The sequence below is a fragment of the Raphanus sativus genome, chromosome 4, assembly GCF_000801105.2.
Source record: "Raphanus sativus cultivar WK10039 chromosome 4, ASM80110v3, whole genome shotgun sequence".
NCBI lineage: Eukaryota > Viridiplantae > Streptophyta > Magnoliopsida > Brassicales > Brassicaceae > Raphanus > Raphanus sativus.
This window is the reverse complement of record NC_079514.1, coordinates 8,622,824-8,650,007: the sequence shown is the minus strand read 5'-3', so window position 1 is coordinate 8,650,007 and position 27,184 is coordinate 8,622,824. Positions and strand designations below refer to the sequence as shown.

At 34.8% G+C, this 27,184-nt stretch overlaps 4 protein-coding genes, 2 long non-coding RNA genes and 1 other non-coding gene across 11 annotated transcripts; 4 read left to right on the top strand and 3 right to left on the bottom strand.

Moving 5' to 3' along the window:
• The first annotated feature begins 365 nt into the window (after positions 1-365).
• Positions 366-3,577, top strand: LOC130511497 (protein JINGUBANG-like). The gene has a single exon (XM_057008545.1). It carries the CDS (start codon positions 564-566, stop codon positions 1,956-1,958), a length of 1,395 nt encoding a protein of 464 aa, XP_056864525.1. The 5' UTR covers positions 366-563; the 3' UTR covers positions 1,959-3,577.
• Positions 3,578-4,755: 1,178 nt separating this feature from the next.
• TRNAD-GUC (transfer RNA aspartic acid (anticodon GUC)) lies at positions 4,756-4,827 on the top strand. The gene has a single exon. It is a non-coding gene; the product is annotated as a tRNA-Asp (tRNA).
• Positions 4,828-5,787: 960 nt separating this feature from the next.
• Positions 5,788-8,140, top strand: LOC130510745 (uncharacterized). Of its 2 annotated transcripts, XR_008944485.1 has the most exons (7): positions 5,788-6,227; positions 6,320-6,549; positions 6,648-6,784; positions 6,866-7,139; positions 7,222-7,378; positions 7,532-7,732; positions 7,908-8,140. It is a non-coding gene; the product is annotated as an uncharacterized LOC130510745 (long non-coding RNA). The 2 variants fall into 2 exon arrangements; XR_008944484.1 differs by lacking the exon at positions 7,908-8,140 and having other exon boundaries at positions 7,532-7,887.
• A 6,960-nt stretch (positions 8,141-15,100) lies between these two features.
• LOC108849318 (dof zinc finger protein DOF3.4) lies at positions 15,101-16,422 on the top strand. The gene has a single exon (XM_018622866.2). It carries the CDS (start codon positions 15,437-15,439, stop codon positions 16,199-16,201), a length of 765 nt encoding a protein of 254 aa, XP_018478368.2. The 5' UTR covers positions 15,101-15,436; the 3' UTR covers positions 16,202-16,422.
• Positions 16,423-16,438: 16 nt separating this feature from the next.
• Positions 16,439-18,608, bottom strand: LOC108849317 (pentatricopeptide repeat-containing protein At3g50420). Its single transcript, XM_018622865.2, has one exon. It carries the CDS (start codon positions 18,575-18,577, stop codon positions 16,439-16,441), a length of 2,139 nt encoding a protein of 712 aa, XP_018478367.2. The 5' UTR covers positions 18,578-18,608.
• Positions 18,609-19,139: 531 nt separating this feature from the next.
• On the bottom strand, positions 19,140-20,575 carry LOC108849721 (methylesterase 10). Its single transcript, XM_018623320.2, has 3 exons — positions 20,147-20,575; positions 19,901-20,038; positions 19,140-19,535 (listed from the first exon to the last, which is right to left on the bottom strand). The coding sequence occupies exons 1-3, from the start codon at positions 20,558-20,560 to the stop codon at positions 19,254-19,256; spliced, it is 834 nt and encodes a 277-aa protein (XP_018478822.1). The 5' UTR covers positions 20,561-20,575; the 3' UTR covers positions 19,140-19,253.
• A 4,764-nt stretch (positions 20,576-25,339) lies between these two features.
• LOC108852176 (uncharacterized) lies at positions 25,340-26,945 on the bottom strand. Of its 4 annotated transcripts, none has more exons than XR_001949453.2 (4): positions 26,565-26,945; positions 26,382-26,498; positions 26,078-26,277; positions 25,340-25,717 (listed from the first exon to the last, which is right to left on the bottom strand). It is a non-coding gene; the product is annotated as an uncharacterized LOC108852176 (long non-coding RNA). The 4 variants fall into 4 exon arrangements; XR_001949454.2 differs by having other exon boundaries at positions 26,382-26,451; positions 26,565-26,943; XR_008944499.1 differs by having other exon boundaries at positions 26,360-26,942.
• Positions 26,946-27,184: the final 239 nt, after the last annotated feature.

Sequence of the window (27,184 nt, the reverse complement as noted above, 5' to 3'; positions counted from 1 at the left end):
TGTATAAATTGTCTTCTTTTAGCAGTTACAAAAAGAATTGTCTTCTTTTAGAGATGCATGCATGTTTTAATGTTAAAAGATATATGCATATTTTGATGTTAAAAGATGTATTTGGATTCAAATTGTTTGTCCAACCAATCAAATACTCCGAAACCCTCAAACTGGTAATCCAATAAGTTAGCCAAGGTATATATATTTCGTTTCCTAAAATTCTGTATACTAACTTTCTATTACATAATCAGCAAACCGTTTAGCCTGATTTTTTTTCAACAGATCTCCAGAAAGTAATTCACTTAGGGCCATGGGATACATAACAAAACTTAATAATAGAAAAGAGACTTATATAAAACTAAGCTATACTTCGTATAATCCTTCACCAATGGAGAGTTCTCCGATATAAACGGTTCTAATGTTTGAATTAACTATATATAGAACGCACGTACAACTACTATCCATAAATTCCAGACATGCACCATCGTCTCCAATCTTTCTTCTTCTTCTTCTTTTAGACGTTTTCGTACGTAGCCAGAGAAGCCTTAATCTTTTCTTCTTCAATTCTTCAAATGCATCACAAGGCTTCAAGCAGAGACACCAGCCAGAACTTTCCAAAACTCAAGAGCGTAGATACTGATCCAGATCCTGACATATACGACATAACATACGTCGATGTTTCTCCCTCTATCGGCTCAACTTCTCCCTTATCCAAATCCCCATGGATTGCACACGTCGATCCCACCGACCTGGAACCTCCCCACTCGGGGATAAAGTCCACAGCCTCCCACACGAGAGAACCCAAAAACTACTCACCCAACATCCTCATGGGCTCTCTCTTCCGCGAAGAAGGCCACATCTATTCTCTAGCCACCTCCGGCGACCTACTCTACACGGGATCGGACTCCAAGAACATTAGGGTTTGGAAAAACCAAACCGAGTTCTCGAGCTTCAAATCCAACAGCGGTTTGGTCAAAGCCATTGTCCTAGCCGGAGACAAGATCTTCACGGGGCATCAAGACGGGAAGATCCGCGTGTGGAAAGTCTCGTCTAAAGACTCAAACATCTTCCGTCGCATAGGCACCATGCCGGTGTTTCGAGACTACCTAAGAAACTCCATCACGCCTTCTTCCTATTTCAGTTTCATGAGAAAGAACCCGACCAGCACCAGCGCTCAGGGGTTCCGACACGTGGACGCCATCTCGTGCCTCACGCTGAGCGAAGACAAGAAGCTTTTGTATTCCGGGTCGTGGGACCAGACGTTCAAAGTGTGGAGGATCTCGGACCTGAGGTGCCTCGAGTCGGTGAAGGCCCACGACGACGCCGTGAACGCCGTCGTTTCGGGTTTCGACGGTTTGGTTTTCTCCGGTTCGGCGGACGGTACGGTCAAAGTGTGGAGGAGAGAGGACCAGGCGAAGGAGACGAAGCATTTCTTCTCCGAGACGTTGCTGAAGCAAGACTGCGCCGTCACGGCGATCGCGGTTGATCAGAGCGCGACGTTGGTTTACTGCGGTTCGTCTGACGGAACCGTTAACTTCTGGGAGAGGGATAACAACATGAAAAACGGCGGCGTTTTGAAGGGGCACAAGCTCGCGGTGCTCTGCCTCGTGGCAGCGGGGAGCTTGTTGTTCAGTGGCTCGGCTGATCTTGGGATCCGCGTTTGGAGGAGACCGGAACGTGGTGACGGGAGAGGTGGAGACGGAGGAGGAGGAGGAGGAGAGCACGTGTGTATTGCGTTGTTGAAGGGACATGCGGGTCCGGTGAAGTGTATGGCAGTGGAGAGAGATCAAGAATCGTCTTCAGGTGAGAAAAGGTGGATCGTGTACAGTGGGAGTTTAGATAGGTCGGTGAAGATGTGGCGTGTGTCGGAGAGTTCGCCGCCGATTGAATACCAGTCATCGGATCCGTTTGATGGTCCGACTGAATTAACGGTGGCTCCTAGCTTCTCGGGTAAAGGGAGAGAATGAACAACCCCTCAAAAAATAGTTTTGTTTCGTTTTGTATGTGTAACCCCATATACTTTTTTTTCTTTTTAATATGTTAAAATATGTTCGTTAATTATTTCACTTTAACGTGGTTTAAAAAATTTCATTAAATTTCGTTAATTATCTGAATATCATCTCATCTAGTTGATCGAGTGTTTGGCATAAATCATAAAGCTAAGGGATAATATAAGTTTTCATAAGACTTTCTTTCGGACAGCATTATCAATGGTTTCTCACCATCAGTATCTCAGGATTTATGATACAAAAGAAAGTAAATGAGTGTTTCAAATGTTTAGATACCCAGTTAAAAGTATTTCAAAATATCACAAAATGAGATATTTTTGACGGATATATAAATATTTTAGATATTTATTTACTTTATTTTGTGTCGTGACTCGTGAGATACTAATGACGAGGAACCATTGATAATACTGTTCTTAAAGATTTTTTGAGTTTTAAAATTTCTGGATTCATTCTCATAGACAAAATTTCAGATATTATTGAAGTATGAATTGGTTTGATTAATAAAGATTATGGTTCATATTTAAATTATAACTCATTCCAAAATTCATTTTGTAATCATGTTTATTTTGGATTCAGGTTATTACTTCAGATTCTGATACTTTTAGATAGTATATAAAATAAAATATTAAAATGAGTTTGTAAAATGCTTATTTTCAGAAATTATATTAAAATAAACCATAGAATTGAGTATTTAAAATATTTAAATATTTACTTCACTTACTATTTCAGATCTTTATTTTAGGGTTCTCATTGGAATTTTTGAAATACCTATTCAAATTCGGGTAATAACATTACATTTTTACCACCTTCATAGTCTGTTTGAATATTTTGTGTAGTTCAAATTGTGTATAGGTTCAAATTTCTCGGTTTCGATTCAAAACTTATATATGTGTTTAGTTTTTTTAGTCAGACCTACCCATTCTTAGTGAAAGATCAATACTGAAATAAACATTCATATGAATATATTCAAATAACATTTTCTATCAGAAAAACATGAAAATTTTAGTCCAAGAAAAGTTATGATGCAGCATACGAATAGATTAAACAGTCGAGCAAAAATTTAAACATCACGAAAAATCTGTTTTGGATCAATCAACGAATTTTATAATTTCTTAGAAATCAATCTTTTGTTAGATGAATTTAACAAATTTACTCATAGAATGAACCAAATCGGTATTCTAAGAGCATCATTATCCCAAAGACACATTTAGGGTCTCTTAATCTTTTTTAATACTTTTAAGTAAAAAATATGAGTTAAGAGATAACATTAAGAGACCCGAACATTTTTGTGCTCCATTGGGAGTCTCTTATTTAGGTTTTTTTTTTTTAAAAAAAAACAATGTGAACTTTTCATTCTAACTACCTCACAAAGTTTTGGATTCTTAAACAAATCACTAATAATGCCACACCATGTTGTAGATAGGGATTACTTATCAATGGGAACATTAAAGAGTAAACAAATCACTAATCATGCCACACGATGTTGTAGATTTTACCAAATCATGCTGGACCCATTGTGGACAGATAGCCACGAGGAGGTCTTTTGATGGTGATGCAATGTTGGAATCTGGTGTGTACCTAAGAGCAAGACATAGCCCAGGAATATATTAGGAAAGGTCCAACTTTGAACCCCCCAACGAACACAAAACTTGCATAATCTATGGATTGGTGAGCAAACACATAGCTACTGCAACTAAATTGGAACTCTACATCATCTAAATTTTGAAACTTTCAATAGCTAAACATCAATTTTTTCAAAAACAGAGCTTTAAGGTGTTAGTAATAGCATGTAAAGGTCCAGACTTTGAACGCCCAACGAACACAAACTTGCACACTCTATGAATTGATGGAACTCTAATCATCTAAATTTCAAGACCTTTAAGGGTTGTTGATTAACTAATCAATAGCTAACACCAATTATAAGGTCATAGAGCAAACGAGACTTTGAATACCAAAGAACACAAATTTGCACATTTTATAGATTGGTGAGCAAACACATAGCTACTGCAACTAAAATAGATCTTTAAATCATTTAAAGTTCAAAACTTTCAATTGGCTAAACACCAGTTCTTTCAAAAACAGAGCTTTAAGATGTTCAAAGCGCCTCCATAGAAGACTTACTCAGACTCGGTTTGTGGAGCAGTAAGGGAAGCTTGAGCTTTGGAGATGAATTGGTGGAGGCTTGGGCCATCGAACTTACAGGAACCGGCAGTTTGAGAAATAGAGAAGCTTCTGGAAAGATCTAATGCAAACCCTTTCTTCCTCTTGATTGAATTCTGCGAGGGAGAAGAGCAGAGAAATCGGTGACGGTTTCATTAACAGGGCTGGTGAATCGTGTCGAGTATTGGAGATCATTCCCTCTGAAACAACGTTTTCACCCAAAACAAAGGGAAGAGATCGATGAGGAGTCGAGAGAGTCGAGAGAGATGTGGAGAGAAGAAACCGAAACACACACGCTCCTCTCTCCTCTCTTTTGTCTACACGTGTCCCCAAATACGGTCTCTTATAAACCGAAAATAAGTGACGTCTTCAGGGTTTATTATTCTTTTTGATTTATTTTAAATGCTTAATTATCCTAAATACCCTACTAAATACCTCCAATAAAGATGCTCTAAGTTAACTTTATAAGATGTTTTGAATATTCTGAGGATATAGATTCATTAAAGTTCCGACAAGAAAAAACTTCACTAAAGTTGTAGAGTAATACTATAATAGAATGTTTGAATTCTATAATTGTTTAGCCATGAACACCGAAGTCGTTGTAGTATAGTGGTAAGTATTCCCGCCTGTCACGCGGGTGACCCGGGTTCGATCCCCGGCAACGGCGAATTTTTTTTCGACAATTCATTTTTGTTTTCATTTAATAGTGTTTGATATCCTTCAATCTGACCGGTCGAGTTAGAAAAACTGGTCCAAGTGATTAGTCAGCCCAATTATAATAAGCCCAGCTACTGATCTATAAAACCAATATAAAATCGAGATGTAATAGAGCTAAAGACTCTTTAGTCCTAATGTTTATTTTAATGCTGTTTTGTTGTTTATAGGAGAAAAGATAGGGCAACCAAATTATGCACAGTTCCATATTTGACTGTGTTCACAAATTTGCAATAGATTGTTGTATATATATTCAAAGTTCAAAATTAACATTGTAAAGGCAAACCGAATAGGAGTAGACATATAATCGATTACTCTAGCAATTTGATAAGCTTTTTGATGAAGATAAGCCAAATATTATACATCAGGAAAAACCATATATTTTGTTGGCTCAAACGATTTTCTCAACAACTATCTAGTTCGTTTTGTTGTGGCTCAAGCAAGATTAACACAAACTCCTAAAACTTTTGTTGAGGATGTGATTAACCATCTCCGTGACCAACTCAAGGTATGCTAGAAAGATTAAGACTTTTTAAAATTGTTGATGTTAGTTATTTTTTGGGACGGAAATTTATAGAGATTATATGCAATGAATGCTCGTAAATTTTGTGGTGGGGAATGTAGCTCCGACATACCAAAAATCTACCAAGCAGCTGAAGGATAAGCAATGTGTTGATTTGACAAACAATCTAGCTCAGTACAATGCTCGTCTTAAAGATCTCTTGCTGGTGGAACTGAAAGATATAGTTAAAAGACGCACACTTCGTTTATGCCAACGTCTATGATCTCTAGACATGGAAATATGGGCTCATTCATCGACCTTCTAAAACATCCAGCATAACACTTGACTATTGGGCTCATTCATTTACAAAAACGGAAATATCTATTTATATAAAAGAGAGTTCTTTCTCTCCAGATTGAGCCACGTAGGATGACACATAGATAATTCGTTTAACGTCGTGCTGACACGTCAGCACGTGTCCAAGGAGGCTGAAGCGTCGTTTTGGAATTTAGGTTTCTATCCGTCTTTGTTCTACGCCGTTCTTAAAGTCGACGTGAGGATTCTATTCATTGGGTTTCGATCGCGTTGTTTGATCTTCCAGGATGTGTGTAAGTCGAATCGTCATGAGGAATCACTGGTCGATTTTCATTGGCATCGTTTCGTATGCGATTCTTCCCCTCTAAAACGTTATAACATCCATTAAAATCGCCATCAATAACCATCTTTACTTCTTCTAGCACCGCCGGCACGATCAATCATTCACCGCTTATTATCTTATCTTGAGTCGGTGGATAATACCTATAAAAAGTGCAGCCTTCTTCCATCAACTCATACTCCTCCTCGATTCTAAGGTTATTTCGTTCTTAGATGATTTTAGGAAGCAAGGAATCTCTTTCTCTCTCGCTGTTCAAACGTTTTAATGATGGTGATTTACATGAAACAGGGCCAGAGCCATAACCATGGACTCTTTCGGATCTTAATATGTCGGACAGATCTTCCGAACATCTCATGGTTTCGGTGATTCTTGCTTGGCTTACCAAGGCAGGAGTGAAGATGGGGGTTCTTGCTTGGCTCAAAGGTGAGGATTGGAGCATGGTGAGTCGAGAGTGGTTTGGACAGGACGACCGGTTCGACTTTAAGCTCCGACCTGTGATCCTTCTGATGTATCTACAGGTTAAAAACATCAGTTTGTAGCATTTATATTTTATATTACAGCGAAATGAAAAATATAGTTTGAGTGAACCATTTCTTGATCACTACAATAACAACAGATGGAAGATGACATCTCACCTTCGGAAGTGTCCGTCTTGGATTGCGAATTTTGCATCAGTGGTCCCGGTAGTTATATAGTACATGTTTGTTGATGAGAATGGTATTGGGTTTGTTGAGCTTATGGGTTTTTACAGTGGTAAAACAAGTTTTTCTCTTCATGTTTTTGCTAAGACCTTGAGCTGTTAATGACTAAAGGTTATTCAATCATTTACAACAGAATCATTATGATGTATGCTACGTAAGCCAGTCAGATGTCGACTGCTACATTACTCCTGAGTCAGCATTTTATCTCGAATGAAAAGGTGGACTCTTGAAGTTCATTGAGACACAGAACAAGTTGATTGGTCACATGGTGATTGTTCTTGATGTAGAAGCAGAGCAGGAGTTGATGTGCAAAAGCATTGAATCTAACAGACTCCTCTGATAACAATCTTCTTATAGATGTCGCTTCTGGATACCACAAAGCATGGTGATGAATCTCAGATACATAGGTAACAAAAAACCATGACCCTTTCTCCCCACATTTAAACTATTTGGATAATTTAAACCCATTTATTCGTTTCTTGCTTTTAGATCATACCTACATGATTCGGACTGTTCAAGCAACGCATCAAACAATGTTGACCGTATACTTCTTTCCCATAGTGTTGTTGTTAATGGTGCATGGCAGGTTACACTAGCTACATCAGTAGTCTTATCAAATGGACGACAAACATACATTCCTTACAGCGTAAGTTACTGACACAAATCAAATGGGTTTTTCTCTTTCAATCCAGGAAGGATCTGAGTTGTGATTATGGATGTTACAATGGAATAATCTGGTTCGACATAACAGAGCTGTGGTTTTGGAATCGCCCTGACCTGTTTTTTGTTGTTGTTGCAGAGTATAACATAGAAACAAAACAATATGGTGATTACGGATAGGATGTGGACAAGGCTAATGTTTTAGACGAATCAGCCCAGTTTTTAGGCCCAAAGGATATAATCAAGGAGAAGAAAGAGGTGCCGGAAAAGCTACTTCTTAAGAAAACTGTGATAGAGTTTTTGATTTTCCTACGGCTTCTTAAGAGATCGCTAAGTGAAGGTAAGAAAAGCATGTATTTCCAAAACATGTGATATTCAAAGTTTCTTTGAAACAATAATGTTTTGGCGAAAGTGAAATAATTGTATGTATTTTTTTTTTTTTTTGTTTAGCGATTACGTTTATTTGTATTCATTTTCCGTGTGATGAGTTTAACACTTCAGCTATATTCTTTTAGTGCTGTGCTCAAGACGAAGCTGAACTGTGTAGAAGCTTCACGTTCTACCCTACGAATAAGTGAAGAAGTATGAACAACATTTTTGATTACGTATTTTTTAACACTAAATTGTCATTGTCGTCAAGGAGAAAATAAAGAATCAGGAATATAAAAGTGGCTTCATTGTGTACGGTGTGTTATGATTCTGTAAATAACACAGATTGTATTGTCTATTTTTTTTGTCGATGATTGTATTGTTTATCACATTAAAAATATATTCTCATTATCGAATGAACAGAAAAACAATTAATCTATTTCATTTTTAATATATTTTAGATAGTTATTTTGTTTCAAAGATTTCACGGAAAATAACCTAATTCTCAATATCAATGATGCAGGAAGTGAAAAATATTAATATTTTTAAGAATTGATTCATTTTCAATTCAATTAATTTATTGACATAAATATGTTAACATATAATCCTTTTCAAAATTCATATAATAAAATAAAAATAAATAAACTTATTGTAATTTTTAATATTTTCATGGATGCAAAAAACTAGATTTATAAAGATTATCAAAAGTTTTAAAAAATAAATTAAAGAAAGTATTGGAATAAACAAAATATTACATCACCCCAAATTAAAATAAGCGGAGTTCAACAACATAAAAAGATATTTTATATACATCTTCATTATCTTTGGTTCCATATAATATAACATTATTTTAAATAGTCAAATATAAAATTTAACTACATTAAACAAAACACATTAAAATGATATTATTCATTTATAAAAAACTACAAAATATTAAATTAAAACTGTAAAATTAAGAATAAATAAAAATCAAACTATTTACATAATAGTAAACAAATATGTCTCAACTTCTTTTTTTTTTAATATGTGTCTCAACTTCAAAATTTAGTAACTTTCTTACCTGTTTTTATCTTTTTTTACAACTAGGTAACGACCTTAGACGAATTAAAATATTTGAAATTATATTATAACTATATATTTTAAGTGTTGATTTATAATATAAACAATATATTTACATTTTTAATATTTTATACAGTTTTAAATATCATATTCAGCCTAACATAAAACATAACAAAATGCATTCGTAGCAATTGATAATTATGAGAACCACTAACCTATTTTTGAAAACCCAAAATGTAGCAACTCACAATTAACCAAGAAACTATGAATTTATTATTATTAAAAAAACAAAAAACAAGAACACCTTCTACACCTAATCCACCCAATATAATAAGTTATAGGAAGAAATCTATTAATATACACACACACACATCAAAATCAAACATAATTAATCTTAACATACATAATCTCTAATCCTTGCACACCTTAACATTTTCTAAAACTACAGATGTTACTATACACTTCTCTTGCAAAAACTTATCGAAAACACACGTAAAAAAAAATATACAATTACAAAATTACATATATCACAAATAGATTAAATCCCGTCCGTAGGGCGGGCCGGCCCTAGTATATAATATAATTCTTTGCAACTTCACATTACCATCATTCATCATACTAGTTTTAGGATTTCCTATCAGAATTCTACTAATATTTAACAAATTAGAAAATGTGATTTTATCAGTTTTATTGATTCTTGGAAATAGATAAATAGGGTTTAGGACGGCGAGTGATGGGTTGCTGTGTGACGGGAGGGAAATTACCATGTGGACCAACCTAGAGCCTCTGTACGGACCGGTCAAAGCATGTATTTTGGGACACGTACCATCTCCGCTAAGCTGCTAATCTACTCATTGCTGACAAATTCGTTACTCCTTTTTAATCTTCTTCACCTTCGTGACCCTTTTTGTATATTTCCTTGTTGAAAATTGTAATTTCAATTCATTTTCTTTTGTTATCTATGGTTATAAATTACTGCTGAATACATAATGTTTGTTTTTTGTATGAACAAAAGAACATAATATTGTTTCTACTAGAAGAATGAATCGACATTGAGCAACTCATGTTTATTGACGAAAGAAAGAACAAATAAATTTTGAAAAGCAAAAGGAAAAATTCAGTTGTATGTTGTTATAATACTATTTGGGCAACTGAAGTAAGAAAAAGATTGGACCGTTGGGCTCAAACGATCGCAGATAAACATGCCGTGATCAAGGAAAAGACGAAACTGGAGCCTCTTTGATGCACATTCAAAAGACAAAAACGCCCTCATATGAGAGGTTGTTGAGAAACGGAATATAAGAGAACAGAGAGGACTGAGGAAGAAAAGACAAGAAGGAAAGAGAGGAATAAGGGAGAGGGTGTCAGTAGTATGATCTGAAAGGACCGGCCTGACCCAATGACCGACAACGAAAGGACGGCTGCAATACTAATCGTCCCACATGGCACACCACAACACACAAACCACACTTCTCTGCTCTCTCTCCCCACTGTTTCGGGTGTGAAAGCGACTAGAGAGAGAGAAGTCGTTGAAATCGATGGTGGTTCATATGTGGGTCATATCATCTTCCTCCGGCTGCGCGTGCTTATCTTCCTCCTTCGACCCTCCCCGACAGCTTCACTCTTGTCTCTTTGACCGTTTCCTCTCTCTGTCTCTGCTAATTATACGTATTTACGAGTTTGTTTGTAACTCTTTTTCACTTATATACAAATGGACTAGACCAGTATGAAAACTTCACTTTAAAGTATACGTCTGATTTGTCATTTGTCTTAGTCACATCCTATGTTTTGAAGGGCATTTTCTTGACGTGCACCTGCGAAGTCGTTATGTTTAAAAAAAAATTAAGGAATAATAATTTTTTTTTAAATTGCGGAGAGAGACAGAATGATGGGAAGGGTTGGGACAAGACGTGAATAATTATTATTACACATTTTCCTCTGATTGCGGCCTCCGAATCCGATTCCCTCTGTCACAGTTTCCTAATAATATTTTCGCTAGATCTTGACCCGTGCGATCGCACGGGTATTAATTTTCAGTTTTAGTTTTTGTTTATTTATACTAAATAGTATATTTATAATATTTGATCGTTTTATATTGACTAAGCGAGGGATAAGTATTTGGATATCCATTCGAATTCGGTTAAAATCTATTCGGGTTTGAGATTTTCGAGTTTAAAGATTCTACCTCTTTTCGGGTATTTATAAACTTTGGTTCCGGTTGGATTTGGAACTTCGCGGGCTTGGTAACCCGTTTAAATTATTTTTAAATTTTCAAAATTTATATATCTTTAAATATCCTTAAATCTAAAAAAATATAACATGTAAATTTGAGTAATGTAAGCTAAAGTACCTAAATTAAAAATTAAAATAGGTTTAACTTGAATATTTAGATGAAGAATAAATATATATTTTAAGTATTTTTTTGTGTTTTGATTATTGTTTATCTAATTTAGATGTTTACTTTTGATTATTTTTTTATATTTCAAATATTTTAAACAACTTAAATAGCTTATATCTTGGATATTAACTCGAAAAATAGCTAAAATATTGAAGTATATAAATATAATTTAAATACATTCGAATATTCGAAATATTTTGTTCAGATAAAGTTTGGATATGGTTTTCTAGATACCAAATGGTAAATCCTTTTGGATATTATCTAATTTCGTTTCAAATTTGATAATATTTTTTCGTTCAGATTTGTTAAATGAATAGTTGATATTATAATTTCCATGAATTGTTTGTCCAATAAAAATGTATTTTTTTTAATTTGACATTGATTTAATTGAGAAGTTAATGAAGTGTATTTAATTCAAATTTAATTTTAGAAAACAGATTAATGTAAATGGAAAAGACAAAACATTAAAATAGAAAATATTATTTAATTGTGTATTTAATTCAAATTTAATTTTAGAAACACATTAATCAAAGTGGAAAAGACAACATTAAAATAGAAAGTATTAATTAATGTCAGTGGCATGAAAGTGTAAATAACACTGAAAACTAAGGGTATTTTTATATGTGTACTTCTGTTTTAATAAAGTAGATTATTAGCTGTAAATATAAATGGTGAATAATGAAAATATTACTATAAATATACTAACAAGTCTAAATTTGGATGATTATATTCGTTTATATGTCACGAGTAATCGCCATATACTGTATATTATATGGTGATTAATCACAATGACTAATTACATAATTTTAAGACATGTAAACTAACAATATTTGGTCGCAAGTCATATGGCAGTGGAGAAATGCATTCCGTATTTGCTTGCTTGTTTGCTATTCTACTCACTGTCTTTTTGTATAAAATGTTATGTTTGTTTTCGTACCATGTAGTGTGTATTTTTGGATAAACTTTTTTTTTGTCTCATGTCTTAACTTTAAAATCACGAATTTGAGTGGTTGTTGATCTAATTTATAGGATATTTGATTATTTGAACAAAACGAATTGGATTATAAATATTTTTAACAATTTGGATATTCGGATAATGTGGCCCTCTTGACCATTCAAACTCCAATATAATTTTTTTGTTTGAGAAATCGAGTACAAATTCTTATGGTCGTCTATGCCCACTAACATATATTCTGATTCGTCTGTTAAATTCAAAGAAACAAGATCATAATCTATAATCTACAATGTGAGTTTAATTATATCCTTTGGTTAAACATGACAATACATTAGTGTTTTACTCAAGAATCACGAAAGCAGAGTCCACTAAGATTACCATTAATTAAAAAAAAGTGACTGTCATCGGTCAATACATATACTTCGAATACAATATTTTAATAAAAAATATTTTTAAAAAGAATAACTAGACTTTAATCAGTAATTCAAAATGTAGACTTACTTTTTATTAAATAAAAATTTACTGAAAATTATTTTTTTATAGATATATATTTTGTATAACCATTTAAAGTATATATAATTAAACTAAAATATCTATAAACATAATTTTATGAGAATAAGATTATTCATTTATATGCAAGTCCGTATAATATTAATTACGAACTTTATTATTTAAAACTAAATATCAAATAGAAATATATATTTACATTTAAATAAAAACTATTAAAAGATATTATTAATATAATTTTTAGAAAAAGATACTTAGATATCTTATTTTGAAAGTATATAAATAATATATTATGTTAAGAGTATATATTCAATAGTAAGTAATTTAGTTGTATAAGAAATAATAGGAAATTAAATAATGTAAATAGTCCAATTATAACTTTTTGTAAGTAAAATTTTTATTGCTTAATAGATCTCCAACTAAACAAACAAAAGGATTTTCGGACTTTAAGTTCAAAAGCTGCGTGATCCAACAAAGAACAATTGTAGTTTAATTAGTGTCAGATAAAGTAATACTAACAAACCTGACGAAAACGTTTCATTGTTTCAAAGTTTGAACATGCATTTGATTTTCTTTGAATGATTACTAATAATATCAAATATAACCATTACATAATTACATACGTATATAATATGAATGTGTCACCAATTACAAAGACTATGATTAATTTGATAAAAATATGTATATATATATATATATGATGACAAAAAAATATGTATGTATATATATATATATATATTAACAAACTTGTGTTATGTAACAAACTTTATAGTTATATATTATTATTGTTAATTAATATATGTTATTATTTTATTAATATATAGCTATATAAGTTAATAGTATGTGTTAATAATTTTAATATATGTATTAATTAATTTATGTTTGTTATTTTAATTTTATATGTTGTTAATTAATAACACATTAATATTTTCTAAACATGTGAATTTATTTTTAAAGTATCCAAATTTTACGATAATTCTTTGTTGTGAGCTTACATTAAATCAATAACTTAAATGAAGATAAGTTGATAATGATACATTCGTAAATGCAGAAAATATAGTATTATTACTGTTTATTCTAAACAACTGGGTGGTTCACAAAAAAAAATCTAAACAATTGTGTATATCAAAATAAGTTATTGAAAATAAAGTTACTCTGTGTATCATAAACTTATTATTATCTTTTTATTAGCATATTTTACTTGATCTTAATCTGTGTTTTGTAAATTCTCAGCTTTGGTTTGTTTGGTTCTGGGGACGGTTTGTTATCCGATGACTTGTGTTTCCAGAGATTGGTATATAATCAGATGACTTAGAACATTTCTAACATTTTATTGTAAAATAGAATAGAAAATAAAGTAACGAAAAAAGAAAAAAAAATGATTACTCCATATTTTTGGAGATGTTCTTAGTTTTCGGATGGCGTATGCCTTGCCTGCTTCTGTGTTAATAGTTGTAACCTTGTATCTCATCAATGAAATCGTTCCGAGGGAAAAAAAATTAAAAAACTTAAGAGATAATTGTAGAATTACTGGGAACGGGCCGTACACTGATAAGCACAACAGCCTCCTACCTGTATGTTGCCCAGTGTGACCTACACCTCTCTCTATCATTTTGTTTCTTTTATTCCACATGTATTTGTTTTCCACGAGAGACAGAATATGTCACTATTACTAGTTTCGACTCTTGTTTACTAACTGAACTTAAGGACAATGTCATGTGAGTCCATGACTAAACTTTCATATTATTAGACAAATAAGTGCAATAATTGTCTTTCTTGTCAAAAATTCTTCATATAAGGTTGGTAACTGCAGTACTTGAACATGTATCATGATGTTTTCCCGCTAAACGCTAGTGTGCCATACTATTCACATAAATATATATTTTCATGACGACCTAGAGGTACAATTTTATCGTGCTCCCTTGAAAAACTTATATATCTTAGTCTAGCTCAGAATACATTTTTTATTTAAATAAAGATAATAAAATATAAGAGAAAAAGGTAAAGAACTCTTAAAGAAAACTTAAAAATACTTATGAAAATTTCCTAACATATTTACTCATGAATTAGTTCATTTTTAAAATTAGAACTTAATTTTACACCTACACTATATCAAAATAATTTTTTTTTGATTTAAAATATCACTAAAAATTTTTTTCATTAAAATTTTCATGGATAAAACGATAGTTTACATCAAACAATTAATTTAGAATTCAATAACCTCTAATACTCACAATGCAAACAATGTGAGTTTGTAAGAAAATTATAACAATTTAAAGATTGAGATTTTTGTATTTACGTAAAATAAAATAATGTAAAGTTCAGAAAAAAAAAGATCGAATAATGTAGAAATGTTTCATGTGTTCAAACAGAAAGAAGAGCCACCTACGTATGAAGTGAGCCGACTACTAGTGTTTAGGGAGCAAACAGAGCCAACACTGTTTCACAATAATCCATAGCCGACTCAACAATTCCGAAAAAGACAAACTTTTAAAGACGAGAGAGAGAGAGAAAGAACCAGCAGGAGAGGTAGAGAGTACAGAGAAAGCGTGGCCTCTAATCAAACCCAACAACCTCTGTCAAAAAAAGTCTGACTTTCTTCTCCATTACCATCTCTATCTGCCCAATGTTTCCTCCATAAAAACAAAAACAAAACTCACTCCCTCGTATCTAAAGTTCCAACCTTTTAACCCAAACACCAACCATATCAACAAAAGCTCCAATCTTTCTTCTTTTCCCGCGTCTTCTCCTTCTCGATGACGACTTCCGACTCCGGCGAATCACGACGTACAGCGATGACGAGACTTCACGGCGGACTAACAGGGCTTCCACCGGCCACAGTTCAGCAAGACCAGCTCCCGTGTCCACGCTGCGAGTCAACCAACACCAAGTTCTGTTACTACAACAACTACAACTTCTCCCAGCCTCGCCACTTCTGCAAGTCCTGCCGCCGTTACTGGACTCACGGCGGTACTCTCCGCGACATTCCCGTCGGCGGCGGTACTCGCAAAGCCGCCAAACGCTCCCGCACTTGCTCCTCCTCCTCCTCCGCCGGAGCCCTCGACGTCCCGCTGCAAGCGACGCCTGTTCTCTTCCCTCAGACGTCGCTCTCCAACGGCGTTGGCCACGCCGTCACCGTGACCGCGCCGCTCGAGAACGGCGGAAAGGGGAGCTCTTTGTCTCTCTGCGGCAGTTTCACGTCTCTGCTGAGCCAAAACGCCAACGCAGCGGCGGCGGCGGCGACGACGCATGGACCCGGCGGGTTTGGAAGCGGGCTCGGGTCGGGTTTCGATGACGTCAGCTTTGGGCTCGGAAGAGCGGCTTGGCCGTTTTCGACTGTGATGGGTGAGGCTTCCGCCGCGACGAATGTAGCGAGTAACGGTGGTCATCACGCGGTTCAGATGCCAGCCACGTGGCAGTTCGAGGGTTTAGAGAGCGGCAACGCCGGTGGGTTCGTTCCCGGTGAGTACTTCGCGTGGCCGGACCTCTCCATCACAACACCAGTGAGCTCACTCAAGTGAAAGCAAAGCTTCTGTCTTCACCAGAGGGTTTCTATTTCATTGGCTTTGTCTGATCTCTTAGTCTTAGTGTGTGTGTCTGGTCGTTTTAGAACTTTGTGTAATGAAACTAGCAAACATAGGAAGTTTGTGTCTTTTGGACTCTAAGATCTCTCCACCTTGTTACTTTGGACTCTGTTATTACAGTTCTCGAACAAGTGATTTTATAATTGCAACGATGATACCTGTTTGGAACAACTCTTAATGGAAACCGTCAGGTTCTGTAATGAATTGATCTTGTTCAATGGATGATGATCTACACAACATATTACTTTTTAATCTATGTAATTCATCTTGCACTTGTATTACTTCTGTGTTAGACTGGTCTCCTGAGGAGAAAACTTGAGTATTGTTGTTGTTCACTTCAATCCAGCTCAATCCTGGATCTTTAGCAGAAGCTAATCCTCTAATCTTCCTTCTCATCTCTGCAACATCCTCCCATCTTCCTTTCACCGCATAAAGATTCGATAGTAGTATGTACGTTGCAGTGTCTTCTGGATCAAGTCTCAGGATCTGCTCACCTGCGTATAGCCCCATCTGCAAGTTTCTTGTGTTGACACACGCGCTTAGCAGAGTTCTCCAGAGCTCTGTTTGGTTGTTTCCAGGAAGAGATTCTTGTATCAGTTCCATTGCTTCGTCTACTAACCCAGCTTTCGATACCAAATTCACCATGCAAGAATAGTGCTTAAACCCGGCTTTGATGCCTCTCTCCTTCATTTGGTTCCACAGGAACTTGCCTTGCTGAGTTGATCCGCTGTGGCTGCAGGCTACTAGTAAAGACAAGTAGGTTACTTCATCAGGGGTGAGACCGTTTTGTAGGATCTGTTCAAAGAAACTCAGAGCCTTCTCCAACATTCCATGCTGACTATAAGCTCCTAGCATTGAGTTCCAGCATTTCAAATCTGGATTTGTAACTAGAGAGAACACTGATTCTGCAGCATCGTATTCTCCGGTTTTCCCGTACATGTCTACTAGGGCTCCACATACCGTCATAGCACTATCGAATCCTGTCTTCACGGTAAGGGAATGGAACGCTTCACCTTGTCTTAGCGATGCCATGTCTGAACATGCTCCTAAGACACTGCTCAGTGAAAACCCATCAGTCCTATTGTTTTCTCTGTACATTTCAACGAAGACTTGCACGGCACACTCACTGTTTCCTACTCTGGATTGCCCTACCATCATCTCAGTCCACAGAACAATATCCCTCTCTGTAATCACGTCAAACACCTTCCGAGCAGATTCAGCTTCCCCGTTCTTGAAGTACATTGACAAGAGCGTTGTTCCAACAAAAACACTCCTTTCATATCCTAATTTCATTACCTGTCCATGGAGACTCTTTCCATGAACGAACCTCTCTGTTTCCCCTGTCGCACATATAACAGCAGAGAGAGTATATTCATCTGACCTTCGTGTGGACCTCCTCTGTAACCTTCCATACATAAGAATCGCTTCCTCTCCAAATCCATTCTCTGAACAACCCGAGATAACCGAGTTCCACGCAACCAAATTTGGGTTCTGAATCCTCTCAAACACAAAGAGCGCTTCTTTCATATCCCCACAACTACAATACATGTCAAGAAGAGCGTTTTCTACAACTGAATCAGCTAAACCATCCGAGACTATTATCCGGGCATGAATCAGTTTCCCTAATGAATAGCTTCCCAGCTTACTACAAGCACTGAGCACCATCGAATACGTGAACTGCGTTGGTTCAACACCAGACATCAACATGGTTCTAAACAGCGCAAGCCCTTCTTCAATCTCATCATTTCTCAAGCTCCCGGATATCATACTGTTCCAAACCACCGCATCTCCACCCCCCTCTACACACTCAAAGACTCTCCTCGCAGACTCTAACTCCCCGCAGCTGGAGTACATCCCCAAAACCGATGTCTGGACAACCACATTGTCTAAAAACCCAAGCTTTATGATCTGAGAATGCAACAGCGATCCCATCCAAACATCCTCAAGCAAGGCACAGACTTGCACTAAGCTAGTGAAAGTCGAGCTGTTGGGCTTCAAGGACTCGGACGCCATACGTGTTATCAGAGCGAAAGCGTAACCCGCGTAGCTCTGGTTCCGGGAATACGCTGAACAGAGCGCGTTGTAAGAGACAACGTTTCTCTGAGGCATTGTGTCGAACACTTTCCGCGCTGTTTCCAGAGAGCCGCACCTCGCGTACATCGAGATGAGGTTGTTGCTTGCGTACGGGGAGCCGTGAGATGCGCCGGCGGTGAGGACGAGAGCGTGGAGCTGACGCGCCCGTTTTAGCGCGGTGGTCGAAACGCATCTGCGTGTGAGTTCGACGACGGAAGATGCTACTTCGCTCAGTGGCATAGAAGCTAAGGTTGTTAACACAGTGGACTTTAAACGCCGCGTTTTAATATATATCGCAACGCCGCGTTTTCTATTAAACCTCTCATTAGCAGCAAAACACTGCGTTTTATAATATATAGTCATTCAATTGAACTTCTCTTTATGTTGAGGCAGGTCTGCTAAGCTTCAACAACTCTGTCTATTGCAAGAGTATTTTTATTAGCCTCTCAGTGTAGATTCTCTAAGACAGAAGGATCAGATGCCAACCCAAAACAAGTCTGTTTTCCAGATCAAAATTTCAACCTTAACTGGCTCACATGTAGAATTCTATGTATGTTCGAGAATCTCATGTCTACTCGAATTTTTCTTGTGTTCTGACACAAGTGAGAGAGCTACTTAAGTTATGTGTCTATACAGAGATCCTACAATTCTTGGCTGGTGCAGGAGCTATACAATCAGAGAGCATTATTATGTTCTTTGCCTCCACAATCCAAATCCGAAAGGTATAAGATACTCTCTGTTTAAACCATTGTGAAACTGCCCCATCCAAATACAGCAAGCAATGTAACGTAAGAATATTAAGTATCCCACAAAACCCCCTCTTATTCATATCATAAATATAACGAAGCGTGAGAGACACACACACACACTCCTTTAGTTTCAGCATACTCAATACAATGTCACAACTCTTTTTTTTTCAGTTGTATTCTGCTGCTATTTCCTGTAGCAGTTGAGAAAGCTGTTGAGGTTTAGTGATCATAGCCATGTGACCAGCTTCTTCAACCACTTTCACTTCGTTAGGTTCGTAGTTACTAATCATCCACTTCTGAATCTCCTCTGGAACCACATTGTCGCCTTCGCAGACGATATACACTCTCTTCCCAGATCCATACCCTTCCTTGGTCAGCAAATCTTTACTTTCCATTTCCTTTGGGTATAACCAGCTCGGTTTCACCAACGCCATGGCTAGTTCTATATCCTGACAATCAAATATATATTAGTATATTTACCAACATTAGTCACCTGATCTTGGTTTGTAAAACTGGTCATGCCATAAGCAAGACCGGTTCTAGGCACAGTCTTTAGTCCCCAAAGTTTTAAAAGTTAATACATAGTTTTTGATGGTCCTTAAATTATAATAAATCTTAATTAAAGATTTTATGAAGTTTTTAATTAAGTATAAAATCTTAATTAAAGATTTTATGAAGTTTTTAATTAAGTATAAAATCTTAATTAAAGACCATAAAATCTCATAAAATCTTTGATTTAAGATTTTATACTATTATAATCCCAAAAAAATCTCAGGCTCTGATCATAGATGGCTGTAATGGATGTAAAACTGACCTCTGACTGGCAATTACTGTAAGCCTTCTCCTTCATGAAACTATTACCGAACATAACTGAACTTGGCGGCTGTCCTGGTCCTTCCTCGAATGTAAACTCACAATCCATGGCGAATCCATCAGGGAGACGTTTGAAATACTACAGACAAACAGAAAGTGACATGCAATTATCAGATAAGATATATCCTTAAGAGTGGTTCCAATAACTTTATTTTATTTTTCTTTGAGATTTATTTTTTCTGGCCACCTCTTGAATGAGAACGGAAGGAGGAGACTCATGGTGTGGCATATAAGCAGAGATGAAGATTCCGACAGAGATTTTGGTCGGAAACCTTTCCATAGCGAGAGAGGTTCCAATGCCACCATAGCTATGACCAACAAGGACCACCTTCTCTTCCTCAGGAAGGGCCTCCATGAAACTCATCAAAGGCTCTAGATACTCGGAAACAGAACGAACCTCGTCGAGCCTCCTCTTGTCGATACCGGACCCACCTAGTTCAATAGCTGTCACTCGTTGACCGTTGGCCTTGAGCTTTCCAGCCAGCTTGAACCAGCACCATGCTCCATGACATGATCCGTGGACAAGCACGAAATGGTGGTGGTGGTGTTGTTGCATGTGCTGTGTTTGCATTTGATATTGTTTGGTAAGCGATGTTATCATTGTCTATTCGTGTGTGTATATATAGCCATTCATCGGTACAGAGATTTCATTTCTGGTTTAACAGTTTAATTGTTTGTTAACCGGTTGGAACCGATAGGACCGGTTCTAGTTTGGAACATGTGTGGTTTTAGATACCACTAGGTATAAGATCTATATTGGGTTAACGCATCATATGATATAAGATCTATATTATGAGTTTATTAATGCTAGTTTGAGATGGTTTAATTTATATCCCTCAGTAAGTTAATAATCTGCTCAAAGTTTTAGCAAAAAAAAAAGAAAGTTAATCATATATTAATACAGTGATTTTCTAAAGGGACTTTATGTTCTTAGTTAACTGCAAGAAAGACTATTTGGACGGTTAAAGATAAGCACGTGGAATACAAGAAAATGAAATGCATTATAAAATTATATACGTCAAATCTGAAACTGTTCAACCTTTATTTTGGTATCTTTCTCTTAAAATCTTGTCAGTGCCGGTTGTCTTTGTTAATAGGCTATTAGGCCATCATTATTGGTGGGCAGAGCCCTTAGCTTTTTTTTTTTTTTTTTTTTTTTTTGTTCATCAAATACTTAAGGGCACGTAAGGGCAGCCCTTATAGGCCACAATGTAACGTTTCCGAGTCAATCTTGGCTGCCTAAGCTATTAACTATTTGAGAAAGTTACACAATATTAGGTGAGATGATTTTATACGAGCATTGTATGTTTTCTTTGAGAAATGGTTTTTGTATGTTTTATGTTTAGTATTTTGAAAGAGTGATTTTTATTTGTGCTTTAAATATGAAAGAAATCTTTGACTGCATATAGTTTCACATTTTCTATGTAATAATATATTATAAATATATTTCCAAAGATAGTTAGCTTTATTTACACAGTGTTCTAAAAAGAAAGATAAATTTACCCAAAAAGGTTATGAATCTCGATATATACACTTATAAATCTACTATGTGCATCTAGAGAATTTACATAGATATGTAGTAACAATGTGATGATATTCTTCATTTTCAAAATCCTAATTTATTCACCACATTTTGTACTCTCATTTTTTTGTAGTAGAGTTATGTTTTAGAATAACGACCCCAAACAACTAAAGATAAAAAACCCAAAAATCTGAACCAAATGGATCCTGAGAAAATAAATTTGAACCGAACCGAATTCGATATAGTTATTTGAATGGATCTTGTTTTATGGTATTTTGGATTTTGAGTTCTAATTGAAAAGAATCCAAATATAAATGGATATATGAAAAGAACTTGTTACAAAAAAACATACTAAATCAAAACTCAACCATGAATAAGTACCTAAAATATTTAAAAGTTTAAATGAGAAACTGAAAATACCTATTACCTGAATAGCTAATTCAAATATTCAGTTAAATTTATAATTGTTATTTGATCAAATATTGAAATTCTTATGTTTAAAAATTGAATTTTGAGTTTGATTATGAGTACATTTGTTTTTAAATTTTTTTAAAAGTTCTTTATATTTTGAAATTTAAATAATATTTCATACGTTTATAGAGTTGTAAATTATTTTTGTTTCTCTCCTTCAACAACCACTTTTAAATAAAACTGTCACATTTATATCAGTTCAAAATTGTTTAAACCTTGAAAATTTGCAAACTAATATGTTTATTTTCAAGTCATGAACAAGTATTTAAGTAACCAAAGTCTGAATTAGAACCAAACGGACTTTAAAATAGTTCCAAACGGATTTATGATGTATTTTAAATTTGAACCAAATCCGAAAAAATCAAACTAGATCCAAAACTGTAAGATATCTGAATGAAGAAAAATTTTACATCTCCGAAAAAACTAAAATCAATTGGATCCAAACCCAATTTGGAGACCGAAACATCCATGCTTACAAACCATAGATATTTTTATTAGATATTGTATTAAAAACATTTTTATTTTCAAACAAAAAATGCATCTATTTTATTATAAGCCACATTATTTTAGTAATAAAATAATTCCCCCCTCCAAAAAATCATCATATTGCAGTTTAAACAAGAGTCATGCTAAGAGCAGCTCCAACGGACCATACTCATATAGTTTCTTTACTATAAAAACAAAAGAAAATAATTACAGAAATTAAGAAAAAGACATGATAGTATCTTAAACAACTTGTTTTTAGAACCTCACAAATACTTTCTATGACATATGTAAGACTATAAGTAGTTCAACTTTTAAACAATTAATAAAAGAAAATCCAATAAGTCAGTTACATTTAAATATTAATATTATTTGGGTAAAACATTTTCTTAATACTTATCCGATAAGGGTGCTCTAAGTTACAGAAAAAATATATCTAATTAAGTTTGCAAATATTTTCTGCTGGTTATCTATGGTAGTAAGTTCCGTATAATGATTATCAACCTAAATTACCTCTATATAATTATCCGCAAAATTATAAATCATTTTTTGACATCGAATATATATTATATATATTTATTTTTGTCTTCAACAAAAATATAGATTTATGATAACTCTGTGAATCTATGTTATAAGCTTTAAATCCATATAGACGACAAATGTCCGTTGTTTTCTAGCACTATGTGCAAGGTTATCCACCCTTAAATTCATCATTCTTGGTATATAAAAATATGTGAAATGGTGAGTTCTTTTTGCTCGATTTTTCCAATATTCTTTTTTATTTTTTATTAGTTTTTTCGTTTAATTTGAAGGAAAAAAAAACTAACTAATCGTGGACCACAAAACTCAGCTTGGATCAGTCCTTAGTTTCGTATTTTTCGGCTTTAATCTGACACAGAAACCAAAAAAGATAATATTTTAATTTTTTTTTTAAAGATTGGGCCTATGTTACCGTATTGCAAATGCTCTAAATGAGTTTGGAAGAGTAAAACCTACATTTTAGGATTTTGATATCTTTCAAGTAATTTGTAAAATCTGATCATTTTTCTAGTTCCTAAACCATTTTTATCATTGAAAGATTTTGACAAGTTTGACTGCAAGTGTGTAAATGTGGAACTACAACTAGTTTTTTTTTTTTTTTTTTTTTTTGAAAATAACTACAGCACCTTTCTTTAAAAGCAACGTTTTATTAAGAGAAATCCAACGATCCAAGTACAAGTTGTTGCCAAATCAAACTCTCAAAAGACATTTACCGCAAAGAGTAAAGAAGAATTTTATCCAAAAAAAAAAAGAGTAAAGAAGAAAAAACGCAATCATTCTTTGCGGAAAAGCATAAATGACCACCCAATTTTGGAAATTGTCTAAAAAAGCTTGAATGCACTAATAAGAAAAGGAGAGGGAAAAAACAAAGAACTGAAAGCGACAACACAAGGAAGTTATTTATCCCTTTTTTTTTGTCAACGAAAGTAATTTATATATAAACAGTAACATGTCCCAGAAGAAGATTTTTCTTCTTTTCTTAAAAAGTATTTTTCACACAAAAAGTGGCAAATTAAAGAACGCAAGAGATGTTGACAGAAAAAAAAAAGAACGCAAGAGAGTTAAACCGCTGATCAGTTGTGAGATGAACAGTTTGAAGCATCCTCTTGGTCAGGGTCATCTGAAAGAAGCTGCACCAGTCAAGCCATGCAGCTTCTCATGTTAGAGTCTCGGGCCGTAAGGAAAATGTCATAACTTTTAAGTAATTTACTAAGGATTTCAGAGGTCACAAACTTTTTTTTTTTTGCTAAAGGATTTTCTAAATTACATTGCACGGATCTCGCCATGTGATATATATGGACCCATAACTTTTAATTTTTTTTTTGAACGGCCACTTTTTTATTATTAATAAAATACAAGTTCTTAGTCATTCAAAAAATATTTAAAAGATTGTTCAAGCAAAGTCCTATTCTGTAGTCATTGATAGAGCCAGAGAAAGGGAAGTGTCATTTGCCACATACTCAAAAACGGTGCAACTTGTAGGAAAACAAGATAGACAAATCACTTTCAACAATTATTTTCACACTAGGACCGGCCCGACCTACGAGCGGGTTGTTAATTTTAAAATAAATTTAATAGTTTTCAACATTTTTTGAAACATTGTACATTTTTATTCTTTTAATATTTTTTTTTTATATTTGTTCTTGTGAGGTATGTAAAATATGATATGTTAAAGGAATTTAAGCACGTAAAATATGTGTTTTAGAGTCTGTATATGTAATCGACTGTTTGTGTTTTGTGTTAGTGTCAATATGACGTATTTTAGCTATCTGGGAGTTTGTTAATTTCGCGATACGACAGAGCCGCCACTGGTTTACGTAATGTAAAATTCAAAACAGAAGCAGTATAAAACGTTAGGCGCCATTGTTTGTAAATGATGTTTTCAGGAAGCATAAGATTGGTCAATAACACTGTGGCTGTAAATCATGAGGTGAAACTGATGAAGACGTAAAGTTTTAAATTCGGATTGGAGATAACAGAAGAACGTATCCAGTCCGATGATATCTCTGCGCCTTCGTTTCCTTTATTTACGCTTGTTGATTTCACTGCAGGCAATGAGATGTCCAAGTACGTTTGCCCAAAAAAAAAACGATTGTTACTAATTGCCAATTGTTTTAGATTCAAAGGGTTGGTTATATGTTTCTATTATTCCTGATTTTTATACGTATAATAATATTATTGTGATTCTCTAAATGATTTTTTTTTTTTAAATTACAGTGTAATTACTTGACTTTGTTTGATTTCTTTTATGTCATCAATTATCAGTATGTATGTGCTTATGTTTTCTTTGTAGAGTTGTTGTCTTTTGTGGCACTCATCTCGACTTTTTAATTATTCACTTTAATTTCAAAGTTCAGGTGTGTATTGTATAAAAGAAATCGTTTTAATAAATAGCGTCTAGGTATATGCAGATTAAAAAATACATAGAATTCATGATGTTGGGACAGAAGAAAAGAACCCAATATCAATCACATATCAAGAGATTATATATAACTCTATCATCATTTAAGCTCGTCTGCCAGAATCATCATGGAAAGGAATAGGATAGTCATTGGCCCCAAAAGCCTTGAAATCTTTTTAAAAAAACTTTATGCTCTTTCCCCAGAATAGAAGACAACAAATACATTGGCCGTAGTCTGAAATGCACTTTATATATGCAGGGGCTCTATGCTTCATTCCTTACAGCGTTTGACATTCCTGGCGGAGCAACTTAACCTCAACCGTGGAGGAACATCGACCGGACTTCAAAACAGAAATAAGAACAGAGAAGTTAGCCATTTATCAGAGAATAAGTTTACTTAGTTGCTATCAAAGATTGAAAGAATGATTTTCAAGAGAGGAAAGTACAGATGGATAAATTATTTATATTTTCTAATCCTTATATAATCTTATTATTTATAGAATAAGTTTACCAACTATTTATATGTAATTGAAGGAAACTAATTCAAAAAAGGTATGAACATAAAAATCACATTCAGTTTAGTTAACACCTGCATCTTGACTCTCTGTCACTTAAGTCGATAAAAACATTGGAAAATATCGGAAAATATGATAGACTAATAAAACCTAACACTTGTGAGCAATATCTCTCAATTACGGTACCTGCTTCCACGACTGTATTCTCTGTCTTTGTTCCGAGCATGGTCATAGTCATAATCCAGATCCTTGCCTCCTCTTTCCCTCTCTCGGCTTCTGCTTCTGCTTCTCAGTCTATCCTTGTCGTAAGTTTTGATGATCTATATGCTTATCTCTACGGTCTCTTTGCCTGTCTCTGCTCCCCTCTCTTCCATCTATATCAACACCTGCCACAGATAGATACAATTTGTCAACACCGAATAAACACATTGGATCATGATTTTTTTTTGTGAAAAGCGGCAAACAAACATCTTAAGATTAATAGACTGACCACCAAGAACACAACCATATTGAGAAAAAAGTTTGTATTAATGTTTCTTCTGTGCTTGAGAAAGAGATGCCTGGAAACAAAACAAAGGCTCCCAGATTTTTAGTGCAGTCCCTGAAACTGACATAAAGAAGAAGAAGAAGCTCATACGATCTGCCAAAAAAAAGACATGTAAAAGTTTCAAACCTTAAGTTCGGTAAGACAACTGGACGTTTAAGACCATCTCTTCTAAAATCAAATTCTATCAACTGGTAATCAGTGCATACAGAAAAAAAATCAAATCAATGATATAATCTTAACTAATAGACAAATCCCTGAAAAAAACCATTTACGAAATTCACGGTAAGTAGCAATCACGAAAAGGGAAATCAGATTAAGATATAACGAATTAAAGACTGATTTCATGGAGCAACCGAAGAGGTCGTATCAGAGACGCGAATTAAAGACACTCGGAGTAATTACGATGAGCACGCAACGCATCCGTTACAGCATCCGTTTCGTCAAGGTCGGCGCCGATGGAGACAGGGAGGACGAAGGAGAGGACTCTCAAACTCAATTAGGGTTCTCGCGCAACATGATACACTGGGCCAAGAGACACACACATTAAGCCCATGAAGCAAATAACATTACACGCGAAGCCCAGGACGAAGAGACCATCACGCTGCGTTTCATTAAACGTGACACGTGTCAACGTCGCAGAAACTCTATTTCTGACGTGTCGTCCTACGTGTCAGAAGGAGAGAACCAACCCTTCTTTATATATATAGATGTTTATCACAAGGGATGAGCCTTCTATCTGTTAATTT

Excerpts from the sequence above, each read along its gene's own strand:
- LOC130511497 (XM_057008545.1), top strand. The coding sequence starts at position 564 with ATGCATCACAAGGCTTCAAGCAGAGACACCAGCCAGAACTTTCCAAAA.
- LOC108849318 (XM_018622866.2), top strand. The coding sequence starts at position 15,437 with ATGACGACTTCCGACTCCGGCGAATCACGACGTACAGCGATGACGAGA.
- LOC108849317 (XM_018622865.2), bottom strand. The coding sequence starts at position 18,577 with ATGCCACTGAGCGAAGTAGCATCTTCCGTCGTCGAACTCACACGCAGA.
- LOC108849721 (XM_018623320.2), bottom strand. The coding sequence starts at position 20,560 with ATGATAACATCGCTTACCAAACAATATCAAATGCAAACACAGCACATG. Across the intron at positions 20,039-20,146 it reads CTTCCGTTCTCATTCAAGAG|TATTTCAAACGTCTCCCTGA; the intron begins GTGGCCAGAAAA and ends GTTTGTCTGTAG. Across the intron at positions 19,536-19,900 it reads ACAGTAATTGCCAGTCAGAG|GATATAGAACTAGCCATGGC; the intron begins GTCAGTTTTACA and ends TTTGATTGTCAG.